Source organism: Ochotona curzoniae, unplaced genomic scaffold (assembly GCF_017591425.1).
Source record: "Ochotona curzoniae isolate NIBS_2020 unplaced genomic scaffold, NIBS_Ocur_1.0 scaffold_4937, whole genome shotgun sequence".
Taxonomy (NCBI): Eukaryota; Metazoa; Chordata; class Mammalia; order Lagomorpha; family Ochotonidae; genus Ochotona; species Ochotona curzoniae.
This window is the reverse complement of record NW_024467126.1, coordinates 5,569,566-5,595,997: the sequence shown is the minus strand read 5'-3', so window position 1 is coordinate 5,595,997 and position 26,432 is coordinate 5,569,566. Positions and strand designations below refer to the sequence as shown.

At 62.4% G+C, this 26,432-nt stretch overlaps 1 protein-coding gene across 1 annotated transcript in view; it reads right to left on the bottom strand.

Moving 5' to 3' along the window:
• Positions 1 to 1,766: 1,766 nt before the first annotated feature.
• The window catches only part of KCNQ1 (potassium voltage-gated channel subfamily Q member 1), a 191,879-nt gene continuing 167,213 nt past the window's right edge, over positions 1,767 to 26,432 (bottom strand). Inside the window, exon 16 of the mRNA XM_040970953.1 lies at positions 1,767 to 2,356. Within this exon, the coding sequence (XP_040826887.1) occupies positions 2,147 to 2,356 (210 nt within the window). The 3' untranslated portion in view covers positions 1,767 to 2,146. The remainder of the gene's footprint in view (positions 2,357 to 26,432) is intronic.

Here is a 26,432-nt window from a genome sequence, read left to right as displayed (position 1 = left end):
GGCCTGGGACACAGGCACCTAGGGGCACCTGGCCTGGTCCGACTCTGTGAGCAGAGCCCGGAGCCCACTGGACAGTAGCCTGGTGGGGTCCCTACCTGGGCTTCTCCCAGCAGAGTGGCTGGGCCTGGGACTGCACCTGGTGGTCCTGGCTCTGGCCCCGCCTTGACCCCGTGCCTGGTGTCAGAGCCTTCACTGTGGCGGAAAGCTGAATGGGGAGGAGCCATGTCTGCCAGCGAGATTGGGGGGTCAGGGGTCAGAAGTGGAGCCGGGCAGCGGGCAGCCACAGCACGTCAGGGAGGGGGCACCCACCCGGAGGGCCTCAGCTGCCTCTTCATTAAGCAGCTACGGTGTGCCTGGCTGGGGCGGGCAGGCCCTGGAGGGCAGCCTGGCCTCCCCTGGCCAGCAGGGGCAGGGAGCAAGCATGGACAGGAGGTGGCAGCGGCTCTGGTCGCCTCCCTTCCCGCAGATGCGCCTGGCACCCATGAACACTGGGCACCTCGAGAAAGGAGCCCCATTTGGACCCAGAGGCCCGGCTTGTGGACAAACACTCCCGGATATTGTCCGCTGTGCTGGGAGCCAGCGAGGTCTACAAAGGGGCCCGGCGTACAGGCTGCGTTGCCTGGGCGACGGCCCTCTCCCGAGGGGTCTGCGGGCCATTGTCGGGGCCCACGGGACGTGTCACACACCAGATGGTCCCGTGCCGCGCAGGTCACCCATCGGGGACGGAGTGAAGGAATGCGGCCGTGCAGCAGGCTGGGCGGCCATCTGTTCCCCCGGGCCGCGGGCACCGGCTGGGCACGGAGCGACTGGCCGGCCCAACCCCGCCCCCGCTGCGGCTTCATTAGCTAATTCCATAATTGGGCTTTATTTCAGGTAAATTGCATTTCACAGCCGAGAGGGCGGCAATCGGCACTGGGTGCTTGGTGCCCAGGCCACCATCGGATGGCACAGCCGAGTGGCGCCCTGCTCAGGCGGGTGCGCAGGGCAGCATGCGGGTCACGAGGGGGGGGCAGGGGGCTCCTGGCTTCCATAAATGTTTACCCAACAAGGAAGCTGTGGCTCCTGCTGGGCCCCCAGCCGTGGCTCCGCCTCCCCACGTGCCAGCCAGCTCAGGCCCCAGCCTTCACCCCCGCCCAACACAGGCTCACGGGTCATACACCAACTCCCTGTAAGTGGCCTTGAGATGGCACCCAGGCCCCACCCTGCTGGGCCCCTGTGGCCTCCGACTCCCAGAGCGCTGACACGGCTGGGTCCTAGGAGGAGGCCGGGAGGGTGCAAGAACCATGGGAGGAGCAGGGTGGGGCCAAGGCAGGCTGGGTGGGCCCAGGGCACACCTGGCTGGCTCTGGCCCTGCCACCTGGGGGAGGCCTACGCTGAGTGACCAATCCTGGCTTTGGTCTAGATCAGTCCTGGGGGTGGTGTGGTAACCCCCCAGCCCAGGAGGGGGCAACTGCCCAGGCTTGCACCAGCCCTGGGGGACAAGAGACCATGGGGAAGGCAGCAGAGCACTTCTGCGGCCCACCACTCCAACAGGAAGCCCCTCTGACAGCCCTGCTGCATCTCTCGGCTCCTCATAGCTCCCTGGCTCTGGGCCCCTCCCCACACCCTGATACCTGGACAGGAAACCATGGAACCCTCTCCACAGAGTAGGTGGGGCTGGCAGGGGGCAGCGGGGTTAGGGACTCAGGCCAGGCTCAGTATGGGGGTCTGCTCCCAGGGGGCCCCCACCACATGGAGAGGAGGGCCGAGGCGAGCATGCCATTGTCCCTGTTTACTGGGAAGCTTGCACGACCAGCTTTGTGAATCATGGACCCCATCACCGCCAAGCAGCCCGATTTTGGCATGACCGCAGTCACAAAGCAGGGTGGGAGGTGGGGAGGGACAGGCCCCCTGCTCACAAACCGGGGTTCAGCAGTTCCACTAGGGCTCCTGCGGCCTGGGACCTCGGTTGCCATCCTCCTGTTCCTGCTGGCTGTGAGGCTGGGCCTGCCCTGCCCCACCCATCCTCCTGCAGGGAATAGCTGGGTAGCCCCCAAGACCTGGCCCCAGGAAGCCAGTCTGGCCACCGCCACAAGGAAGTCACCACTGGAGTGCAGGTCCCTGTGCTGGAGTAACAGCTTTGAGGGGATCTCGCTGCCGGGGCCACTCAGGACTCCTCCTCAGGGTCCCTGCAGTGTACAGTCAGCTGCTCATAGGTGGGCAGTGCGTTGCCAGGCAGGAAGAGCATGGGGTCGCTGGGGTCCCTGTCGGCAGCTCCTGTGGTGTGAGCCCCTCCAAGGGGGCGGCCTTGGTGGAGGCGCAGCAGCTGCTGCAGCATGTCGGCGATGGCCACCAGCCTCTGGTCCAGCTGTGTCACCTGTGGGGCGAGAGCAAAGGCCAGGGTGAGTCTGGGCTGTAGGGTGTGTGTGGTACACGTGTTCCCTGTAGCCCGTTGGCCGTACCAGGACCCTGGCCCAAAGTCCCTGCCAGGGCAGTGGGGTGCCCAGGGATCAGGCTGGGTACCAGGAGGGTTGAGGCGGCCCAGGCCAGTGTGCCTGCCCGTGGCTGCCTGACATGGCCTCTTCCCCCGCTTCTAGGGGCTGTGGGCTGGCAGCCTCCCTGTGGGGCTGGCAGAGCAGGTGCTGGGCAGCTGGGACCTTCCCTTGGGGTGAGCCAGGAGGCAGTAAGTGAGGGTCTTGGAAGACAGGCTGGTTCCTGAGCCTGTGGCACCCTGGGGAATGTCCATTAGTGGGCTGCCTGGGCAAAGGCCCCGAATGAGGGCAGCACAGGTGGCAGCAGTGGCTGGAAATAATGGCTGCAAGGCTGGGACAGGCAGAATGACCGACCACACTGCCAGCCAGGCCTGAGGATGGGGCAGGTCAAGCGTGGACGGACGGGCCTCCCACCTGCACCTGGATGCCCACTGTGGTGTGTGTGGGGCTGGGCCCCCTTGCTCCTCAGGCCTGCTGGGGCCATGAGAGCTGGCCCAGGCCTGTGTCCATCCCAGGAGAGGCCCAAGGAGTCAGAAGTGCCCAGCACACCTCAGCCCTGGCCCAGCCCTTGCCCTGGGAGCCCTGGCAGGCAAGCAGGCCTCAGACTGGGTCCCCGCAGGGACGAAGAGCCCAGGACACCCATCCTCTGCTCAACCTGCTCCTTGTGCCGGGTGTCCCTGCATGTGCCTGTTTGTGGGGAGAGTGTAGCAAGACAGGGATGGGCACAGCCTTGGCCATTGTGGGGGGACAGCTCATCTGGGCAGGGGCCTTACTTGGCCTTGGAGGGCCCTGGGGACACCGTGGGGATAGAGCAGTTTTGGGGAGCTCAGATCTTGCCAGAGGAATTAGAAGGACAGGGTTGACAGGAGCCCCTTTGTGTCAGCCTCAAGTCCCCAAATTCAGAAGCCTGAGGTGGCTTGGGTGCTCTGGATGGAAAGGCCCCATGGGCCCCAAGGGCTGACGTCAAAAAGTTGTTTTCAAGAGAGAAGCTTGGGATGGAATGTCTCCGGTGGGATTCTTGCAGAACCGGCATGCAGCGCCCGAGGCCCCAGCTCTAGGGGCCCACCCACCTGGGACCCTCCTTGGCTGGCTTCCTTAAGAGGGTGCGGGAAGGGCTAGACCCGAACCCGCCATGAGGTCACAGTGTAGGGTGCCCACAACCCTTCTCTCGGTGGCCTTGTTCTCAGGGGCCAAAATGGTGGAGGCCAGGTGTGGCACCCATCTCTGCCACAGGGCGTCGGCAAGGACATGGTGGTAAGGCTGGTTGGCCAGTGGCACCAGGCCCCCAGCTGCAAGGCTGCCCAGCCTGGGGGAATCTCCACTGTGTTGGGACAGATGAGGCCTGCCCAGGGTCCCTCTGGGTGGGCACATCTGTGGCCCCAGAGCAGCAGGAGATGGGGAGTTTGGGCACAAGTCTGGAGAGAAGGCAACTGCTGAGCCTGCAGTAAGCACTTTCTTGTGGGTACCAGCTCACCTGTGTCACCATCACCTCCCCAAGCTCCCTGCTTCGTGGCAGCATGAGGGTGGGCAAGCAGTGATCCGTAGCTTGGCTGTGCCCCCGGGGACAGCAGGGAATGGGGGTGGGGAGAGGGACCCCAGGATTTCCAAGGCGGGATTCAGGCCCCTGGAGCGAAGCCCATTGAGCTCCTGGCTGTGGCCGGCTGGGGAGGCAGCTCAAGCGTCCACAGTCACTCGAGGTCATGTGCAGCCCACAGGGCGAGTTGTCACGTGTGTGCATGCCCCAGGGGCTGCGGCACACCGCACCGGCAGGGCATGCCGCGCCTGCAGGGCTTTGCGCAACTCCATGATTCCCAGCACGTGGTTCTCGGGAGTCGGTGCCTCTGCCGGAGGCTGGTCCTGCCTTTGCCGCTGGCCCCAGGCCTCTGCACACTTGGCCATGATTGGGCCCATGAAGTGCCACCTCCCCAGACCTCCTGAAGCCTGCCGGTGCCCACAGCACCCCCTGAGTGGGCCGAGGTGGGCAGGCGGCTTCCTTTGAAACCTGCCAGCCTGGGGTGGGGGTGACATGCTGGCCAGGGCAACCCTGGGCCCCTGCCAGCCTCTACCCACTGCCCTGCGGGACCCTCACCCTCTCCAGGCTCATTTCTGATGGGCACCTCAGGGCTCAGAGGCCGGTCCTTGGTGGACAGGCTCGGCACAGCAGGACGGCACCCAGCCCTGTCCCTCGCAGGTGACCTTCCCAGGGTGGGACGAGGCACCGAGGTCTTTGGGGAGTGCCCCTCCTCCCTGCGACGCCACACTGCGTGCACCGCTCCAGGAGGAAGCTCTGCCTCTGGCTGCACCCTCCTCCCTTGAGCACGTCCACCGGGTCTGCCCCAGCCCTTTGCTGGCCTCGCCTGCTTTCTCCCTGGCGACTCCTGGCCCTGCACACTGCCAGGTCCTGGATTTGCGTCGCCTGCTGGAGGCTCCCGAGGGCGGGCTCTGAGCCTTGCTGCGCCCCGAGTGTCCCCCAGGCCTGCCAGGGCACACATATGGGCTCCACAGGCACGGCTGAGACGCCAAGGGGGTGGAAGTATCACTGGGGGTGAGAGCTGCACTTTGCCCCTTTGCGGCACTGTTCCAGTATGAAGCCCAGAGTTTTTCTAGAACTTTCCTGACTTGGACTTCCTTTTTGGATAACAGATGCGTGCGCTGTGTATTCTGAGCTGCCCTCTAGGTTGTGGGCTGGCTGTGTGCAGGGCAGTCTGTCCCCAGCATGCTCCAAGCCGGTGCCTCCCTAGTTCGTGCTTGAAGCCTCCCTCCTGTGGGGAGGGGGCACAGAGGGGGCAGACGAGTCTCCTGGGGTGCCACCAGTGCTAACCACCACCCTGCTTGCTGTAAAGGCATGTGGCTCTGTGTCTTCCTGTCACATTTTGGTCAGACTCAGCAGGCAGCGAGGGACACTTCCACTCTGCTGCCCACCCTGGAATGTTCTAGAGTGGAGGTGAGCTCTCCCCCTCACATATTGAGGGGCACTGCCCCACGGTGTGCAGGCCCTGGGCTGGGGTTGGATTCTCTGTTCCCTGTGTGTGAACCCCTTTCCCAGTGGACATCGGGGTAGGGCAGGGCAGGGTCACTCTCCTTTGCCCGTCCGTCTCTGGCAGGCCGGCTTTGCGCCTCCCTTTGTGCCTGCAGTCCCTGCTCTGCGTTGCCCTTCGGTCGTGCTGGGCTGGGCTCCTGGACATGGCTCCACTCCACCCCTGTTCCTTAGCTCCCCCTTTGGCCGTCACGTCCCTGCCCTTGCTGGTTGCCTCCCAAGGGCCGTGGGTGGGTGTGCAGGAAGCAGGACCACTGTGCTGGGTCCCAAGCATGGCTTGGCTTTGCTGTCTCCACCTGCGGCGTGCCACCCACTGGCCGGGACAGCAGCGGCCACTCCTCCTGGCAAGCACAGTCCCCTCCCTAGGCACGTGGCATGCCCACTCGTGCAGCTGACCCCTCTGTTGTGGCCGCGTGTGGGTGCTGGCCTCCAAGGCTGAGCCCACCACCTGCAAGCTTCAAGTGGCCCGTGTCCATGCTCTCTCAGGAGGGCACGGAGGAATGGTCATGTCCCCGGGGCTGGGCCACCTCCCGTGGGATGCATGTCCTCCACTGCTCTCGGAGACCTCCACTCCAGGCCTCCTAACCACTTGTGGAATTTGCCCCAGCAGGAGCTGTGCCTGCCCCAGCCCTAGGGGCCCCTGCGGTCATCAGGGTGTGTGCTGCCTCTTGGCCAGCGCCAGCGCAGGGAAGGCCTGCCCCGCGTGCCCCTTCCCCTCCTTTCCATGGTGGACACATCTGGGGTGGCAACCAGGGGCACAGGATGGCTGCCAGGGAGTGGGCTCTGGGGTCAGGCTGGCGCATGGCACACACGGGCCCTGCAGCTGCCCTCCCCTGCTCCACCCTGCTGCGGCCATGCCCTCCCAGGTGCCCCCACCCGTTGTGCTTTGCCCATCAGAGCTTGGGCCCCTGGCTACCTGCCCTGGCCCTCAGCAGCGGCCTGCGCCGCCCAGCAGGCTGCCTGCCTGCCTGCCTGCCTGCTTCCCGGGGCTGTGAGCACCGTGAGGAGGGGGCTTGGGCGGCCTCCTCAGGGCCTGGCAGGGTTCCCGGAACACGGCGGGGTCCTGGGTGGGGGCAGAACGGGCCCCAGCCCAGGGGTGGCCGGGGGCTGCCCTACCCCCCATTCCTCCCTGGGCCTTCCGCATCCTTTGTCCCCCTCCCCGAGCCTCCCTCCCTGCCCAGAGCCACGTGGGGCAGGGGGAGGGGCGCGCTGCACTGCTGGCCGCCTGTTTCCGTGACCGCGTGGAACCGCACGACGCTTTCCATCCACGTTGCCAAGGGGCTGGGCGCGGTCTCCGACCCCCGGTGGGGCCCCCGGGATGCCGGGGGAGGGGCGGGGGTGCGAAGGGTTAACCTGCTCTCCGCCCCTCCCTCCTTCCCCGTGGCTTCCACAGGCAGCTGGAAAACAATAGGGCTCGGCGCTCTAGCTGCCCCCGCCCCCCGTAATTACTCAAGACTTCGGCATGAGCCAGGCCGGTTAGGTAACGGGCTGTGCTTGCAGCTCCGTAATCTCCCAGGACAGCAAAATCGTTTCCAGGATGGCGGGGGGAGGGGGAGAGAGGGGCCTAGCGGGGGCGAGGGCTGTGGCCGGGAGATCTGTGGGGGCTGTGGAGACAGACGCCCCAGGGCCCAGCCTGCACCCTTACCCCAAGCCAGAGTGGGAGGCTCAGCCTGGTACGGGGGTGCCGGGGAAGCCCTGGAGTTCATTCATCCTGCAGTGTGAATGACTGAGCGGGCAGCCTGGGCTGCTCCCTGGCCCAGCCCCAACGCGTCTGCTGGACCCGAAGGAGGCAGAGATCCCAAGCCACTTCAGGCTGGGGTGCAGGCTCCCCGGGCCCGGGGTGCTCCTGGGCCACTTCAGGCTGGGCTGGGGCCACTGGCAGGCAGGGATGCAGGCTCCCCCGGCCCCGGGGTGCTGAAAGGCCACAGTGCAGACGGATGGGTGGACGGACACAGTGACGTACAACACGTGGGGCCCCCAGTGCCGGAGGTTTGCCAACTGTCTCGTGTGGGCCGAGGCAGGTGGCCCCAGGTGGGACAGGTCCAGGATGCTGAACCCACAGGCCACCCCGGCTGCATCCCCCTCACCCCCTCCTCGGAGTCCGTCCCTGCACCCAGGTCTCCTCTCATCAGCCTGGGACTCCTGCCGGGCCTCATCTCTTGGCATCCACCAGGAGCTCTGTGGCGCTCTTGCCACCCTGCTTCCAACTGCGGGCTCCCGGAGGCCCCCCACCCCCATGGCCCAGGCCTGCAGGCTCAGACAGGTCACACACGCGCGGGCTTGTCTGTGTTGTGCGAGATGGCACGAGGGCCTGTCTGCTGCATGACCCACAGTGCCACACAGCTGCGCAGCACTGGGCAGATGGATGGGCCCACTGCTGCTCCCCGGCCCTTCCCTGTGAGGCCCTGCTGATGACCGGGTCAGCCCCTCAGACCAAGGTCCATTCTGTCTGGTCATGTGGCAGGCCCAAGTCTGAGGATCAGGGTGAGGCCCCCGCGTACCTGCCCAGCCAGGGCCGAGCGGCTCCCTGGAGAGGCTCCCTTCAGACGCCTTAAGGGCCAGGAGGCCAAGTGTCCCAGGCACAGAGGCAAGGTGCATGGGGGTGTGGCTGGGAGACAGGTGGGGCTCCCCTCAAAGGCAGGGCCAGCCCAGGTCCACAGCTGGGCCGAGGGCACCTACATGCATGCCGCTCCCTCCCATGTTCACACCTGTGTGAGGCGCTCCTGACTCTTGCAGAGACCCCACCCCAGGGGCCAAGGAGACCCTGCCCTGCGGCCAGGAGCCTGACCCCAGCTTCCTGCCAGCATCCACCCTGAGAGGCAGCCGTGGGGCTGCGACCTCGTGGACCTAGCTCCTGCACCCTCCACTTGCCCCTGTTTCTCTGCTCTGCAAGACATCCAGGAGCCGCACTGGGCTGAGTGCAGGCCATTGCAAGGGTGGGACCGGGTGGGGCGGGTAGAGCAATCACAGGGGCGTTTCCAGAACCGGAGAGGGGGCTCTGGGAGAATGCGGAGGGCTGGCCACGCGCCTCACCTTCAGCCTGCAGGCGCGTGGCGGGGGAAAGAGCCCTGGTATAGTGCTGCTTATGGCGGAGGGGACAGGGTGGGAGCGGCCCGGCCAGCTCAGCTCCTCTCCTGCAGGATGACAGCAGCAGACCCCAGGCGGTCCCCGAGTGGCTTCTGTGTCTTCATGTGCGGCTGGAGCAGAGTAACAGAGTGCTAAGAGGGATACCTGTAGCTGTGAGCTGCACACTGAGAGCGGGAAGGACCCTCTTAAAGGCTTTGCCCGGCTGGACCTGTGGGTGCAGCCAAGGCTGTGGGGGGAGGCTTGTCTCCACCAGCTGGAGGACTCAGCTTTGCAGACTGAGGACCCTGAAACCTCGCTGAGGACAGGCAAGGGGGCCATGCCGCTCAGTGCGGTGATGGGAGTCGGGGAGCCTCTGGCCAGCCGCATCTCAGGGCACATCCCCCATCCTGAGAGCCACCTCTTCCCCAGGCTCAAGACAGGAAGGGGCACAGGGCCCCCCACCAGCTCCTGGAGTCACCACTGCAGAGGGGGTGGGGTCACGGTTAAGGGCCCTGCAGGATTCGCCTCAGGAAAGCAAGGATGGTTCCAGATCTGGAAGGTTCCAGGCTCCACCCACGGGTGTTCCCTGTGTGTGGAGCACAGACAGGGGACCCCAGAGCAGCCAGTGGCTGCTTCCCCTCCTCAGCTGACCCTGCGGCTGATGCCTGTCTTGGGGACACTTTCGGGGAACAGCGGGGATCCATGCAGCTGATGCGATAGACAGAGGCGTGTCTCCGAGCTAGCTGAGCTGTGTGTACATGCAGGGCGGGCAGACAGGGTGCCTGACCCTGTGCTGGCATTATACCTACTCAGGTCCCAGAACAGGCCCCCCAGTGCCTTGCTCAGCACTTCGGGGCCACCCTAGGGGGTGTGTTCATGTGTGTCTAATCACACGGAAGGCCCTCCCAGAGGCTGCCCTGCCTGGGCAGGGGACCTGGGCACCTGTGTGATGGGGCTCCAAGTAGCCTGCCAGCGGGGTGCAGCCAGGGGCATCCTGTGGCTCTGGTCAGACAGCTGGCAGACGCCTGAAGAGACACCATGTTCACCCTTGGGCAGCCACATTTTCTGCCCTCGTGTCCTGCCAGTAGCCTTGGGCCCAGCATGCTTTGCAGTTGGGAAGTCACCCACTGCTTGTCCATGGGCCCATGAGCCAGAGCTGGGCACTGCAGGGCCCGGGCAGGCTGGACCCCTCGGCTCCTGCAGACTGAGAGAAGGGCGACTGCTGTGACCCGTCTTTGTGCTGCCTGCCTGGCCACCACAACCCTGAGCTGGGCCCGCCAGGTGCCCCCGATCCACTAGCCTTTAGTTATGCCGTGTGCCCCTGCCAGGTCCCTCTGAGACAGTCGTGGCCCAGGGCCCTGGCCCTGTGCTGCCCATGGGGGCTTGTGGCTGTTCCTTCCAGGCTCCAGCTGTCCCGGCCCATCTCAGCTCCGGGTGGGTTGGGCACACCCTGGCTCCCCGGCACTGGGGCCCGCCTGCCAGAGAACAAGTCCAGCTGGCCCAGGCCTGGGCCGCCCCCCGCCCCGCCGGCCCGACAGGTGTGTGGTGACTCAGAGCGCAGTAATCCCTCTGCATGGGCAGCTGTCGGACACAGTGCAGAGACCCCCTGAGTCTTTGGCCTGGGGCCTGGCAGAAAGGAGTGGGGCTCCCCCAGGCGCAGGCTCCCCTCTTTTCTGATCCCCAGTGCCTGCTTGTAAGAGGTGGACAGAATCCTCAGAGGGGCTGGAGCTTCTGCCTGTGCCTGCCTGGGCCTGGGGGACCATGGTACCAGTTCTCTCAAAATCCTGAACCCATTTTTCTTGGGGTACCACTGTGCCAGGGCACCCTGTTCATGCCACAAAGGCTCTGGGCAGGGCTCCTCCAACTCAGAGATACCGCTGCCTTCGGGTACTCCCTCAGATGCCTGCGTGGGCTAGGCAGCACCGAGCTCCTCCCTGGCCCGGGATGGGGCAATGCCAGCCATGCCATGGACCCCCCTCCCAAGCATCACAGCCAAGGTGTGGGTTGGCATGGGCAGCGGCCGTCTGTGGGAAGGGAGCCCTGTTGACCCTCCCCATGGCCTATGAGGCTGAGCCTGGGGAGAGCCAGGGCATGAAGGGGAGGCTTCAGCTGGGAACGGCTGGGCACCATCTTGCCAGGTTCCAGTCCCTGGGTGGGAGAGGGATCCAGCTCCTGCAGCACCTCCCATGAGCAGGGGAGGGGTATACAGGGAGACAGCAGAAGCCCTAGCTAGGCCTTGGCGGAACAATGAGCTGGGCAGCAGCAGAAACAGACATAGCAAGGTGGGGTTGGGCCAGGCTTTGAGGCCGGGCCCTGCATTCCTGACAGAAATCCTTGCTGGAGGCCCTTCACTCCTCTACCCCAGCCGGCCTGCTCCCCTACCTCCTGCTGAACCCCCTCCATTCATCTGTGCTGCCATCCACAAACCCACCCACCCATTGATCCATCCACTCGTCCATTCATCCACCCATCCACCTGTCCATCCATCCATCCATCCATCCACCTGTCCATCCACCCATCCACCCGTTCATCCATCCACCCATCCATCCATCCACCCATCCACCCATTGATCCATCCACCCATCCACCCATTGATCCATCCACCCATCCACCTGTCCATCCATCCACCCATCCACCCATTGATCCATCCACCCATTGATCCATCCACCCATCCACCTGTCCATCCATCCACCCATCCATCCATCCACCCACCCACACCCATTCATCTACGTATCCATCCATTATCCATCGACCCATCCATCTAACCATCCATCCATCCATTTGTAGGTGTGTCCATTCATCCACTGCTCTACCCCCGGCCCATCTATCACCCATGCATGTGTTTACCAACCCACCCAAAGATGTGTGTACACTTTCCCGATGCAGTCCTGAACAGCCTCCTTCATTTCTTGCCTCGTGGGCAGCTGCCCAATCTGCATCTCATGGAGACAGGATAAGAATGGTGTACTTGCTGCCCGAGTCCAAACCACCAGGGAGAAATGAGCTTCAGGAGACACGACGCTGCCCATCTCCCAAGACGCTCCCTCCTTTAGCCTCAAGTCTCTGCTGAGGAGCGTGGTCAGGCTCAAGGTGGGGGACATGCTAAGCAAAGAGTGAGTGACACAGGAGGGCTGGTTTGGGTGGGGGCAGTGCCTGGAACTGGTTCCACATGGAGACACATGGGGACAGTTGGCATGGGCCAGGCTGGGCCTCGGGTCCTTGGGAGAGCAGACCACCCTGGACACTTGTCCATGGCTTGCTCCTGTGTCCAGCAGGTGACTTTGCATGGCTGAGGGGAAGCCCAGATGCTTTGCACAGGCCAGGCTCCCCAGCACAGGGTGACCACAGGTGCCTCCTACCCAGCTCTACCTTTCCGTAGCTTCTGTTTATGAGTTGGGAGCAGTGGGGGTTACTGGTGCCAGGGCAGAACTCGAGGCAGCAGTGTCTCAGGCAGGAAAGCCTGTGCCCTGGGGTGGCCACCAAGCTGGCCATGGTGTGGCTCCAGAGGTGCTGTCCACATGGACAGAGTAGGTTTTGAGAGGAGGGCAAGCTCAGATGGCAAGGGAGGGCACCGACTGTGGCAGGAGGGCAGGGCTGCGCTCTAGGGAGCAGGGAGGCTGTGGGGAGTGGGAGAGCTGGGCCTGGTGCATGCTGGGAGCAGGGAGGCTGTGGGGGTGGGAGAGCTGGGCCTGGTGCATGCTGGGAGCAGGGAGGCTGTGGGGGGTGGGAGAGCTGGGTCTGGTGCATGCTGGGAGCAGGGAGGCTGTGGGGGGTGGGAGAGCTGGGTCTGGTGCATGCTGGGAGCCGGGAGGCTGTGGGGGGTGGGAGAGCTGGGGTCTGGTTTGGGCATGCAGTGTCCCTCTGGCTGCGGCCTGAGTTAGGAATGCAGGGCAGAGGGGAAGCTGGTGCCTCTGGGGAGGGGCAGCCGCCATCTCGGGAAGGCAAGGCATGCGCGCTCAGCTCCCAGCCCTTCTTGCCTTGGCAGGCAGAGCAGGGGCCCTGGAGCTGCAGCTTGTCAGCTGGGATGCATGCTCCCTGCTCCCAAGAAGCCTAGGGCAGGTAGTGGGCCCTGCAGCCAGGAAGAGTGGGGCAGCCTCGCTATGGGACAGTGCCAGGGCTCCAAGCCAGGGCCATTCAGGCGATGTCTGTCACTCGGGGGGTGTCCTGAAGGTGGGAGCCACACTCAGGGACTGTGAGGGGCAGGTGAGGGCCAGCAGCTGGCAGTGGGGCTGATCTGGCATCTGAGTGGTGAGAATTGTGGGGTCCCAGTGTAGAAGCAGTGTCCACCTGCCTGGCAAGCAGCTGCCAGCAAGGCCTTGTCAGAGTGCATGGAGGCTCCGAGGGGTAATGACTGGGCGCTGAGGCAGGGGCAGCCCTACACCCATGATCCCGGCTTACTCCTGTACCCCACGATTCCAGCCGATCCTGTGCCAGTAGGCAGGAGGAGACCTGACCATCCCAGCTGCCCCAGAGCCCCAGGGGTCCCATGGGAAAGGCAGATAGGGGACTGGCAGGAGCCTTCCAGCTGTCCAGCTGTCCTAAGACCATTAGGGTAGCCTCGCAGGCTGCTGGGGCCCACCCCAGGGAGCACACTGGGGGTCACGCAGTCGGAGACCAAGCTCTGACCCTGGGGTCCTTGGCCGGCACCAAGCACGTGTCCAGGCCCCGGTGGCGAGCATGCAGTGACAGCCTCAGGCCCTGTGCCACCACCTCTGTGGACATGTGGGTGATGCTTTACCCCAGTCCTCACAGGGTCCGTGCCAACCTGCTGCACCAGCTCTGAGGCCCCTGGAGGCCTGGAGCTGGGCTCTGCAGGGCAGCTGCCGTGTCCTGGCTACACTGCAGAACCCCTTGGGAGCACCGCTATGGCTGTGGTCATGTCCAGGCCCATCTGGCACACAGCAGCTGTGGCCTGTAGGCAGTGGGCCTGAACCTGTACTGCAAGGTCAGTGGGAGCACGACCCCCGAGCCCACACACTGCAGGCCCTGTTCCCTGCTGTACGGCCCACCACTGCTGTCTGCCATCAGTGTCTTCCACCCATCCCGGCACTGGGTCCCTGGGACCTATAGCCCTGACGCTGGCCACCCCCGGTCCTCAGGGCAGGGTGTTCGGCTAGGAGCTGTTCTAGGGTGGGGAGGGCTCCACACAGGTGGCTGTGCAGCGCCGAGGCTGGGCTGATGGGAGCTGAGATGGAAGAGGGCCAGAGCAGATCTAGACCCAAGCAAGGATCTTTGTCCCCGCCCTCAGCCATCCAGGGTGCCTAGCTCCGATGGGCAGCCCCTATCCCCACACAAATCCCAAGAGGTGAACCACGGCACTGGTCAAGCCATCCGGCGAGGGTCACAGGGACAGTCACAGCCAGCATGGTGGCACAGATGGTGGAACAAAAGCCCCACCCCCCACGAGCTCCCGTTCCAGTCCTGGCTGCTCCACTTCCTATCTAGCTCTCTACTGATGCGCCTGTGAGAGCAGCTTGGGACCCTGCACCCACGGGAGAGACCCAGATGCGGCTCTGGCTCCTGGTCCAGCCCAGCCTGTTGCAGACATGTGGGGAGTGAACCAGCAGGTAGAAGCTCTCCGTCTCTCTCCCCGGTTCTCTCTGTAGCTCCAACTTTCAAATAAACAATAAACCTTTAAAGAAGTGAAGACAGGAGGCTGGGGTGTTGCAGCTCCGGAGGCCAGTGCTGGGAGTGGTGCCACTCCGTGGAGAGCCCATGGTGGGGGAGACCTCAGACCCACACCTCCCACTTGAAGGTGACTTAAGAAGCAAATTTCCCCTTTGGTAAAGAAATCTAGATTGTTCCTGCTTCTCCCCTCCGCCTCTGGTGCGAGGGAGCCCTTGGGAGCTGCAGGTGTCACTTTAGGATGACTTCCACTGGGGTCCCCGGCCCTCTTACAGCCAGCCACCTGTCCGTCTGTCCATCTCCCTCCTGCGCTCCGTGCAGGTGGCCCTTGGGGGCCTGGTTCCCCGCCCCCGCCATGCTTAGGCAAGTGAGCCGGGCACAGGTTTCGCTGAACACCTCTGTACCGGGTGAATGACGCAGAACTGAAGGCTGCCTACCAGCCCGCCTACCTCCTTCGTGCCCTCACGGCCACCTGCGCCACCTGTCCTCCGGTTTCCTTCCTATCCATGCAGCCCGTCCGCCCTGCCCCCCAGCAACGTGCCGCAGAGCGGCCACGGGAAGCCACGGTCAGCCGCCTGTTTCCCTCCCAGGCCAGCGAGCCGAGAGCTATTCATAGCTGCTGCTGCTATTTCCAGAGGCCCCTCCCTGAGGTCTTCCCCGGCTGCCCGCGCTGCCCCCTCTAGCAGTTACCCTGCTCTGTAATTAGGCAGGGCAATCTTGAACCAGGGACAGCTCTTCAATGCCAGGAGGAGCTGCCGCCGACGCAGGGGCACGAGCAGGTCTATCCTGGGGAGACGTGCCCACGCGGTAGCCAACGAGGGGTGGGAGGCAGGCACTCCCCGTGCCACGTGCCGGGCGCCGGGCCAGGGGCACAGCAGGGAGGGCTCCAGGTATGCTGGCCAGGCGCCCAGAAGAGCAACTGTCCTCCCCACATGAGGGCTACGGCTGTGTGGGTGCCCTGATCCCGCTGACGCTGGGGCAAGACTGGGGAAGGGAGGCGAGCCACAGGGCTGGGGGACTCCAGGACTGAGCCTGTGTTCAGGAAAGCGAGGGAAGCCAGCAGCCCCCCAGGGGACAAAGGAGAGCGCTGGGGGAAGAAGGGTCTCCCCGCACCCGCAGGGGCCTCGCCTGGGAACTGCATGGGAGTTTGTGCTGAAGAGAGAGAGAGAGAGGGGCCCAGGCCATGCTGCTGCCCTCCCCCACCCCATGGTGGCCTGGGAGGCGAGGGGCCACCATCCTGAGAGTGGAGCCCAGGGCTCATTACAATAATGAACCCGCATTTCTTCTCTCTAGAGAATAATTAGCCAGCTTCAGCGCCTAATTGTCCCACTCACTCCGCTTTGTGACAAGGGCACGCAGGCAACTTGGGAACCAAGTGAGACTCCCAGCGGCGTCCCTGCGTGCCGGGGGCTGAGGTCAAGGCACCCGCCCCCTCGGGCAGGGCGGGCTGTTCCCTGGCTGCCCCACCATGAGCAAGTGTGGGGCCTCTGGTGGGCGCTGGGGCAGCTCATAGCTGCCTGCTGACTCCATTGCTGAGCCTGCGAGGTGGTAAGAGGCGGGTGAGGCCAGGACCCCGCTGCTGTCTCCTTCCCATCGCAGAGGACCCCGAGACCGGCGCACCCCACAGGGAGAGGGTACAGGACAGGGGAGGGCCGGCTCCTCAACGGCCATGAGTCTGCTCGCCAGGCTCAGTGCTCTGGGCACCTCACATTGCGCAGCCTGGGTCCCCTGTCTGCTCCATACGGCCGGCATCACACACAAGGTGGCTGGGTTTGCCCTGTTCCCAGTGACCTGCTGCACAGCTCAGAGAGGAACGGCTACTCACAGTGTATCCTGGCATGCCTGAACCAGTGTTGGGCCTTCTGTCTCAGATCCGGCTCTCTGCTCATGTGCCCAGGAGGCAGCAGGGCTGGCAACAGGGCTGGCACCAGGCTCTGCAGCTCTGGGCCCCTGGCTTCAGCCTGACCCTGTCCTGGCTGTTATGGCCATCTGGGGAGACCTCGCTCCCTGTCTCCCCTATTGCTCTATCAAATAAATGAACAAACATTCAGAACAGAAAACCTACTGACTAAGCTTTGGGAAACAAGGCAAGCCTGAGTGGGCCTTGGCACACCACAGCATGCTGGGCCCTTTTCGGACTCCTGGGAATGGTAACTGTTCCAGGTGCCCGGGAACGCCGTGCACCCGGCATCTCCATTTCTTGTGGCACAAGCGGGGCTGGTGCAGCAAGTCCAAAGGGGGCTCAGGGTAGGGTGGCCCCTCCTGCTGGCTGCGTGGGCCTGGCCTGTCCACCCCGCCCGTCACAGCAGTTAGGTATCTCATGACTTGGATGAGGGTTGGGTTGCTTTTCTGGAAAGGTCCAGCGAGCCCTGTCGTGGGATTCAGGGCTGCATGGTCGCTGTTGGAGCTGCAGCTGCACCCTGGCAGTGAGGTGAAGACCCTGTGGCTTTGCAGGTAACACTGCTGCCTGAGGCACCAGCACCCAATGAGGGTGCCAGTTCAAGTCCTGGCTGCTCCACTTCCCATCCAGCTTCCTGCTAATAGCCTGGAAAGGCAGCAGAGAATGGCCCAAAACCTAATGTGGGCCCTGGGTGGAGCTCCAAGTCTCAGCCCTGGCTGCTGCAGCCATGTGGGGAGTGAACCAACCAGCGGCTGGAGATCTCTCTCTCGGCTCCACCGCCCTGCTTATGGCACGGGGCATGGCCTGAGCCCCCTGACTTTCCACCAGCCCCCTTTACTCATGGTGAGCACGCTGGCCCGTGCAGGTGTCTGCTTGGACCCAGCTGCAGATTCCTCCTGGGCGCACACCTGGACCCCTCGTCCTGGCTGACCAGGTGTCCTGGGCACGCGGCTGGGCGAGCCTCAAGCATTGTGCCCCATTTACAGACAATTTTCCCTGTGCCAATTCAGTGACATTTCTCTAAGAGTTGCTTCATTTTCTTGTCAGAAACACACAGTTTTCACATTTGTCTCCAGCGAGGGGAACTGAACACCAGGCCCTAGTGAGAACTTCATCCGATACCTGCAAGGATCCTAAACTATTTCAAGCTGTTGTTTACGCAAAATCAGGAAAGATCCATTCTGTTTGCAATTATGTTAATGAGCACACGGGCAGTGGATTGCAGTCACCTAGGGAGTCTGTGAAGGTCGGTGCTGCCCGGCTGCGAGCTCTTGGCCAGGTGGGCAGGTACGCCCTGTGCCTGGGGGCAGCCCCAGTGAGGTCTGCAGATGGTAACAGTGCCTCCTGCTGCTGGGTGAGGGTCCCTTGGCCTTGCTGGCTCACGGATGGCAGAATGGCAGCCAAGCCGTGGTGGGGACCTAGGGGTAAGGGAAGGTACAGATCACTATGGGCACTGCTCGGCCCACCATGGTGCAGCCCTGCAGGCTGCATGGGCCATGTGCTGGGTGGGCCACCAGCTGGCTTCCTGAGGGGCTGGGACACAGGAGAAGGACAAGAGCAGAGGTGGCACCCAGGGTCAGGGCCACATGCACCCTGTCCCTACCTCTGCAGAAACTGCCAAGTGACAAGGTGGCCAGATGCCGGAAAGGAGGTCTTGGGGTCCAGCGAGAGGGTAGAGGGTGGGCGGCCAGGCAGGCGCGGGGCTTATCGTGTAGCTGGTGCGGCTGTGGGCATTGGGGTTGGGGGGCCGGGAGCTTCAGCCAGGGAAGGGATGCCAGGCCTGTGGGAGAGATGGAGGGCAGGGGAGGAAGAGCAAGGCTGAGCGCATGAGTGGGCCCATTCCTGCATGGCCCACTGTGGGCTGCAGCCCTGGCCTGGTCCCCAGTCCCATGGAATCCTGCTGCTGCTGGGATGCCACTGCAAGCCCAGGTGAGGTGGGAACAATGCCCCTTTGTGCCTCAGGGGGACGGGCTGCCACCACTCGCCACCAGCCCTGTGCTGTGAGGTCTCCTCCTGCAGATTGGGGGTTAGGCCCGGCACCGGCACAGCGTCCCGCCACACAGGGACCATTTACGGAGCAGATAAAGGCTGCCTTCATGGGCACTGGGGCCATGCTCAGCCCTGCCGGCCGTCTTGTCACCGTCACATCTGTCAGGTGGCGTGGGTGGGCACGGCAGAGCAATGGGGGTTGGGGAGGCGGGCATGGTCCCGGCCGCCTGCAATGGGAAGAACAGCCAACAGTGCTTGCCTGCCTGGGAAACCAGGTGCTTCCCCGCTGTCAGCCCCACCCCCCTTCTCTGGGGGCGCCTCTGAGGCAGGACCCCCACCCGCAGCCCTGTGGGAGCTTCTTCCTCAGCTGCCTTGGGCACTGTGAGCTGGGGCAGGCAGGTGGGCTGGGGTGCTCTGGCAGCCAGGGCCTGTGCTAGCTCTGGGGGACTGGTGTCAGCGTGGGGGTCCGACCGCAGTAGGAGGACGCTCCGGTGAGCCCTGGGGAAGGCTCCCGGCGGCGGGGCAGGCCTCACCTCCAAGCCCTGAGCAGCGTGCCTGTGCCCCTGCCCTGGGGTCATGTAGGGCAGGCTCTGCTGTAGAACAAGGTCTCGCTGGGCAGCTGAGAGAGCGGGGGCTGGGTGTTGCTGTGACGGTGGCCCAATGCGCACAGGATGCTGTCTGGCCTTGGAAGATGGCGGGGGGACCCAAGGAACCGGGCCGGCCACCATCCTGGGCTGGCTCTGTGGACCACATGGGCTCTGGCAAGAGGCCCAGGATCGTGCTCATGGCCCACGTGACCCTCACAACACCAGAGGAGCAAAGACGAACGTTCTACCTGGTCCCACCCGTGGTAGCACCCAGCCGGCCCAGCTTGTACCCTGACCCAGGGGCAGCCCTGGGCACATAGCCAGTGTCCAGCCAAAACAAGGGAATGCCTGGCAGTGTGAAGGAGGAGTGAAGAATGACAGAGGCACTGAATGACAGCATAAAGGAAGGACTGACCATGTAGATTATGGGCGACAGGGGAGGCTGGGTGACATGTGAGAATGGAGACAAGGGGAGGAGAATGAGAAGGGGGAGGGTGAGAAGGGGGAGGGTGAGAAGGGGGAGGAGGGTGAGAAGGGGGAGGGTGAGAAGGGGAGGGTGAGAAGGGGGAGGAGGGTGAGAAGGGGGAGGAGGGTGAGATGGGGGAGGGTGAGAAGGAGGAGGGTGAGAAGGGGGAGGAGGGTGAGATGGGGGAGGGTGAGAAGGAGGAGGGTGAGAAGGGGGAGGAGGGTGAGATGGGGGAGGGTGAGAAGGAGGAGGGTGAGAAGGGGGAGGAGGGTGAGAAGGGGAGGGTGGCATGATTCCACAGCAGGGTCCCATGTGCCATTTGTTTCATTTGCTGCCATTTGTTTCATTTCAGGGTCTGTTCCCTGAGCACAGAAGCGTGAGTGTGGGCGGCCCGTCCTAGTGGCTGGCACGGCACCAAGCACCTGGGCTCTGAGTGGGCCCTTGTCACCCTGTGTGGGAGCAGGAGTGGCCCGTCGTGGAGGGTGCCTGGTCCTCCTCAGGCCCCGCCGGGAGGGAGCGGCTGGGCGCGGGCAGGCGCCTTGGACGGGGCCCAGCTGCGCGGGCGGCCGGGCACCTCACTTCCCCCACGACGGCTGCGTGCACGGCGGGAACAGAGGGGCGCTGTGCGCGGCCGCGGGCGGGGGAGGGGCGGGAAGCCCACTCTGGGGCGCAGCCCCCTCAGAGGGCGGCCCTCCCCCGCCGGCCGCGCCGGCCGAGGCAGGCGGTGCCGGCCCCGCGTGGGGCGCCCCCGGCTGCCGCGGGGCCTCCGGGAGGCCCCTCTGTCGGCCGGGCGGCTCCGGGCGCGGGCCTCGGGCGGGGGCGGGGCGCCTCCAGGCCGCGGGAGCCAGGCGGCGAGGGAGGGAGCGGGAAGCGGCCGGGGAGCGGGGTGGGGAGGGAGCCCGCTGCCAAGCCAAACAGCCCCGGCCCGCGTCGAATCCACAGAAATTTCCATCTGCCCCGGCTCGGGGCCGAGGCCGGGCTTGCTCCCGCGTGGCGGCTCGCAGCCCTCAGGGCCCCCGCGCCGCACGTAGCGGCCGCCATTTTGTGGCGCACAGCGAGGCCCGAGGCCGGCACCCGTGGGCGCGGGACCGGGCCGGACGCCCCGCTGCTGCGGGACCCGCTGGCCTGCACCCGCCAGCGGCTCCCCGGGCTTTCCGTGGCCGCCGCGCAGCCCCTGCCCCCCGGGAAGCGGGCCGAGCCTCACCCTGACCAGGCCGGTCCCTCCGGGGGCCGAGGGGCCGAGCTCCGGCGGGGACATCTATTTTTGGTGGCAACCAAGCCGCTGTTTAATATGCAGAAGCCACCGGGGGCAGGCTGAGCCCTGACCCTCAGGGGGACACGCTGGAAAAAGGGGCCCATTTTGACCAAAATACATGTTTTTCTGAGGTTGGCCGAGGCTCCACGCCGTCCGTGCGGCCAGGTCTTGGGCGCTGGGCTGGGACACACAGGGCTCTGTGTGGGAGGTGACAGGTTCTGTCCTATCAGCCCTCGGGGGGGACTCTGGGGAGAGGCCCTGACGGAACTCCTGCCATGGAAGGGAGGGACCCGGGCCGTGAGCAGGAGGACGCAGCTGAGCCAGGGTCCAGCAAGGTGCTGGCTGGCTGGCCTCAGAACTCTCTGAGACACCCCAGCCCTGCGGCCTTCACACAGGGGCCTCCTTAGGTGGGCCAGGGTCTGCACAGGGTTCCCCTGGCAGTGCTGGGCACAGTGGTGCCAACGGCCTCCTCCCATTGGTGATAGAGAAGGGCAGGCTGGGCAAGGGGTGGGCGGAGGTCACAGCTCACAGGTTGCCTGGGTGGGGATGGAGTCACACAGGCTGCCTCCTGGTGGACCCCCCTGGGTGGGGGTGGGGCAGGGTGGGGGGGGAAGGAAGGGAGCCGTGGGTGGCATTGTCCCAAAGCTAACGTTGGCTCATACCAGTCCTATAGCAGCCTGCACTGACTGGCGGGAGGGGCTGGCCAGTGTGAGGGGCTGTCAGGAGCCCAGGAGTCAGGGTGGTGGGGCTGGGTCTGCAGCTCCCACGGCAGGCGCAGATGCATACCCAAGCTGGGGGCCAGGGGGTGAGGGTATCCCAGCTCCCAGCCTCTCCTGGACTTGCCTTCCTCAGGTTCAGCAAGGAGCCTGGGGGCTCCAAGGAGGGGGGACCTGGCATAGCCTGGGGGCAGAGGAGCACCTGGCAAGATGGGGTGGGGGGGTTCCAGCCCCACAGAGAGTGGCCCAGGTCCTTGCCTGCCCCGCCCCGCCCCGCCCCACGCTCCAAGCATGTCCCGTGGGTCCCCGCCAGGGTTCTCTGTACCAGCACTGGCCCCGCCAGGCATGCACATGTCAGTCTGTTGTCCACACCCAGGCCAGCCAGAGCCGCCATCACCTTTCTGGTGTGGACTTCAGGTGTCACTCGCTGAAGCCTCCCCATGGGGAGCTGTCGGCCGAGGCTGGGCTGTCTCAGGAGGCCGCTGAGCCTCACTCTTGGTGAGGCCTGCCTGGGGGTAGTGGACATGAGTTGGGGGGCAGGCCGAAGGAGTTCTGGTTCCCCCGTCCTGCCCACACGCCCATCCCCACCCAGGACCTGGGTGGCAAGGCCCAGCCTCAGACGCTGCTTTCATTATAGGGTTATCTTTGCAACCCTAGACAAAACAGCACTTGTGTGGTGGGACCAAGAGCCCAGCACCTCGGGACTCCGCCGTCCACTAAGACGGCTCCTCAGGAAAGGAAAAATACACGAACCTTAAAATAACCCGTTCCCAGAATAGCAGGCTCACGGTGGCGGCTAAGGCAGCCCTTTGATCAGGCAGAGCCCCACGCCGCGCCTATTTACCGCCTGTCAGTCAAGAGCCGCTAGTTTGGGGACCATGAACTGGGCCGGGGGCAGGGCTGCCCGTCCTGCCTTCTGACGCTATGGCCCATGCCCGTTGCAAGGCGCTTGTAGGCAGGAAGGGCAAGGCCAGGGCAAGCAGAAGCTGGTCACTGGGAAGGAGGCCCCAGGCAAGAATGGTGGGGCTCAGGGTTCCCCAAGACAGAGCCTGGAGAGCAGAGGGTAGGCTGCACCTGGGATGGGCTGCTGTCCAGGGACCCTGGGAGCACGCGGCCTTCCTGCAGGGTGAAGGGGTGGCCATTGTGGGCTCCTGGTTGGGGCCTTCAGCTCTGCCCCCAGGACCCCAGCTTCACACTGGCTCTCACAGATTTCCACAGATAAAGCTTTAAGGTACATGAGCTCACAACTGTATTCAACAAAACACAGAAGAAACGAGACAGTAATTGAGAGCTGGCAGGAAAAATGAAAACCAAACGGCCTCGGCATCAGAGCCTGGGATGGAGAGGAAACAGCTCTCCAAGCACGGGCAGGCTGCTGGAGAGGCCCAGGGCAGGGTAAGCTGAGCGCATCGGCGGGTGGGGCAGCGAGGGACCCACAGTATCTGCAAGTGATGAGAGCAGTGGCCAGGGCGGAGAACTCACCACGTAAACTACCAGCAGATTAGACGACGCTGAAGAAATCGGTAGTGAGCAAGATGGATCAATGGATTATCTGGGGCACAGTATGGAGACTGTACCCTGAATAAGAGAAATAGGTATGAATGAGGTGGTCTACACCGCATGGGTCATGGTCTACACCGCATGGGTCATGGTCTACACCACACGGGTCATGGTCTACACTGCACGGGTCATGATCTACACCACATGGGTCATGGTCTGCAACACACGGGTCATGGTCTACACTGCATGGGTCATGGTCTACACCACATGGGTCATGGTCTGCAACACACGGGTCATGGTCTACACCACACGGGTCATGGTCTACACCGCACGGGACATGGTCTACATCACACGGGTCATGGTCTACACCACACGAGTCATGGTCTACACCGCACGGGACATGGTCTACACCGCACGGGTCATGGTCTACACTGCACGGGACATGGTCTACAACACACGGGTCATGGTCTACACCGCATGGGACATGGTCTACACCGCACGGGTCATGGTCTACACTGCACGGGTCATGGTCTACACTGCACGGGACATGGTCTACACCGCACAGGTCATGGTCTACACCACACGGGTCATGGTTTACACCACACAGGACATGGTCTACACCACACGGGTCATGGTCTACACCACATGGGTCATGGTCTACACCGCACATGTGATGGTTTATACCACACAGATCATGATCTACATCATACATGTAATGGTCTACACCACATGTGTAATCATCTATACCACATGTGTAATGGTCTACACAGCACATCTGATGGCCTACACCACGTGATGGATCTACACCACACATCTGATGGGTCTGTACTACACTGGTAATGGTCTATACCACAATGTCTGATAGTCTACACCACGCATTTAATGGGACTAGATTACACAAGCAGTGGTTTATAACACATGTCTAATGGACTACAGAAGGAGACCTGTGATTGGAGCAGAAGAGTCTGTACCATGAAGATACCAGGCACCACACACAGACTGACAGCAGCAGTGGTTTGTGCAGCCTGGTGTGGCTACTGTGATGTGACAGGAGTGAGTACAAACACAGACCTGTGGCCCTGGGACAAGAGAGGAGTGCTTCCTTGTTGGAAGCACGCTGGGTTCTGGGTGGTGGAGATGCTTGTCAGAATGACAGGAAGTGGCCCTTTCAAACAAGGAAAGTCAGGGAGGCTCCGACTTTCACTGGAGGAAGCTGGAATGAGCATTTCAACCAGAACAAAAGTGGTCCCGGACAGAAGATCCAAAGAATAAATCGCAAGTAACACAGGGGCAAGATCAATGCTAACGCACATAGGAAAGCAGTGGTTGATGGTCCAGGCGCTGGAGCCGCTGCACCCACGTGGGAGACCCAGAAGAAGCTCCTGGCTGCTAGTGTTGGACTGACCCAGCTATGGCCCTTGTGGCCGTTTGGAGTGAACCAGTGGATAGAGGATCTCTCTGTCTCTCCCTTTCCCTCTCACTCTGCCTTTCAAATAAATGAATAAATCTTTAAAAGTGAATATCCTTTATGAAAACAGGAGTGTAAGAGAAGTGAAACAAGCTGTCGTAATTCACACGTAGCACGGCCCTGTGTGTAGGTCCAAAGGGACCAGGGTGGCAAGGCAGCAGTTGACGAAATCGATGCAATTGTGTATCTGCAGCCAGGATTGCACAATTCAAAGGCAAATTGGAAAATGCTTCTATTAATGGTAGCATGACCAATACAATTATTTAAGAGTAAAACCAAATAAGTGTAAACTGTATGCGCCTCAAAGCAGAAATGGGTAGATTGAATAAGTGGAGGGATGTACCATGTTCATGGATTATAAGACTCGACTTCTGGATATGTGAGTTTTCTTTGGAACTGTAGATTCAACACATTGCATATCAGAGGCCCAGTAGATATGTTTTTCTGTTTTTGTAAAAATTGACAAGTTGATCCTAAAAACCGATATGTAAATTCATAACTTTTAGGATGAGTAAAAACAATTTAAATAAGGAAGAAAATCAAAAGATGCATATGACTTGATTTCAAAACTTGGATAAAGCTGTAATGGTCACGGTGGAGCAAGGCAGTCCTAGGGCTGGGCAGGCGAGTCCACAGAGAGCGGAGGGTCTGGGGGGGACCCTGACGTCTGTGGTGGCCTGGATTCTGACAGAATCGCCGCACTTCTCTGGGAATGTAACTGGGCAGCAATAAATTTAACAAAACCCATCAAGGAAAACTTAGAGTTTATCTCATGCTCCACTGACAAACTACCTCAAAAATATAGACCCAAATGCAGCAGTCAGTTCTGGGGCCATTGCTCTGTGGTAGTGGGTTAGGCTGCTTGCCCACAGAGCTGGCATTCTGTACAGGCGGCAGTTTAAGTTCTGGCTGCCTCAAGTTTTATCCCGTTTCCAGCTTACGCCTGGGAAAGCAGCAGAGGATGCTTGGGCCCCTGCACGCATGTGGGAGACCAGAAAGAAGGTCCTGGCTCCAGCCTGGCACATCACTGGCTGTCGCAGCCATTTGGGGAGTGAACCCGCACATGGGAGAATGTGTTCCCTCTGACTCTGCCTTTCAAATAAAGAAATAGATTTTTTTAAAAAGAAGATTTGTGCTATACAAGTTTTGCAAGAAAAAAATAATAGAAAATATTTGTGACCTTGCATTAGGCAGAGAAGTCTGTGACAGAAGGTTCAAGTGTGAACCGCACCAACAAGAACAGATTGGACTTCATTAAAATTAAAACATTTGTGACTGAAAAGGCATCACGAAGCAAGTGAAAAGATAGCCAGGGCACGGGAGAGCGGATTTCCAAGCCCTATAGGGTATATCGCACATCGGATAAAGAACTTGTGTCCAGAACATAGAAAAAAACTCAGGCACCTCAATACCAGGACTGACTACTTAATTAGAAAATGGCAAGGGAGTTGAGTAAACACGGCACCAAAGGAGGCTTTGAGTGGCTCATAAGCACATGGAAAGTTGCTCAACACCCTTAGTCATTAGGAAATGCAAATGAGCCCCCAAGGAGGGGGAAGCCTGGCATTTGCAAGTGAAGGGTTTAGAAGGGGCCCATGGGAAAGCAAGATGGTGCGGGCCCCTTGGGGAACTGCGAGGCTTCGGAGAAAGCCAGACAGAAGCCGACCCCACGCTTTCCCAGCAGACAAAAACATTCCTGGGTGGAGGGGTAGCAGATTGGGACAGGGACAGAGGGCCTGCGTGCACGGGGCCCAGCTGACGCCCCCTCCTTCTGAGAGCACACAGGAAGTGACTATGCGAGCTGACCACTTGCTTCTCCACAACCCAGGGGTCCCCAGGTCCTCCAGCCCACTCCCTGTGACCACAGGGCTGCGCTGTGTAAGAACGCTTGTCACTCTGCTGCCTGATTCCTGGGTAAGCAAGAGGGCATGATGGAAATTAGAAAAACATGTAAGTGCTAGGGCATTGCAGGTGAAGCTGCCGCCTGCAGTGCCAGCACCCCACATGGGCACAGCTTTGATCTGTTCCACTTGCAATCCCGCTCCGTTAACGTGCCTGGGGAGGCGGTGGTAGATGGAACGTCTGAGCAGTGACAGGGTGAGAGTGGGTGAGGGGCCCATAGGCGGAAGGAGAAAACAAAGACAAAACTGACTGTGGAGAGACAGAGAGACACCCGGATGGGGAAGGGATGAAGGCGCAGAGATGCAACTGCGAGTGTGAACTATGAAGAACGGACGTCCAGAAGTTGGAAAGCAAAGAGTCTCCCAAGCGTTAAGACTAACTTGTCAAAACTGATGCGCAAGAAACAGAAGCCAGGTGGCAAGCCCCAGCCCGGGATGGCTCCACAGGGCAC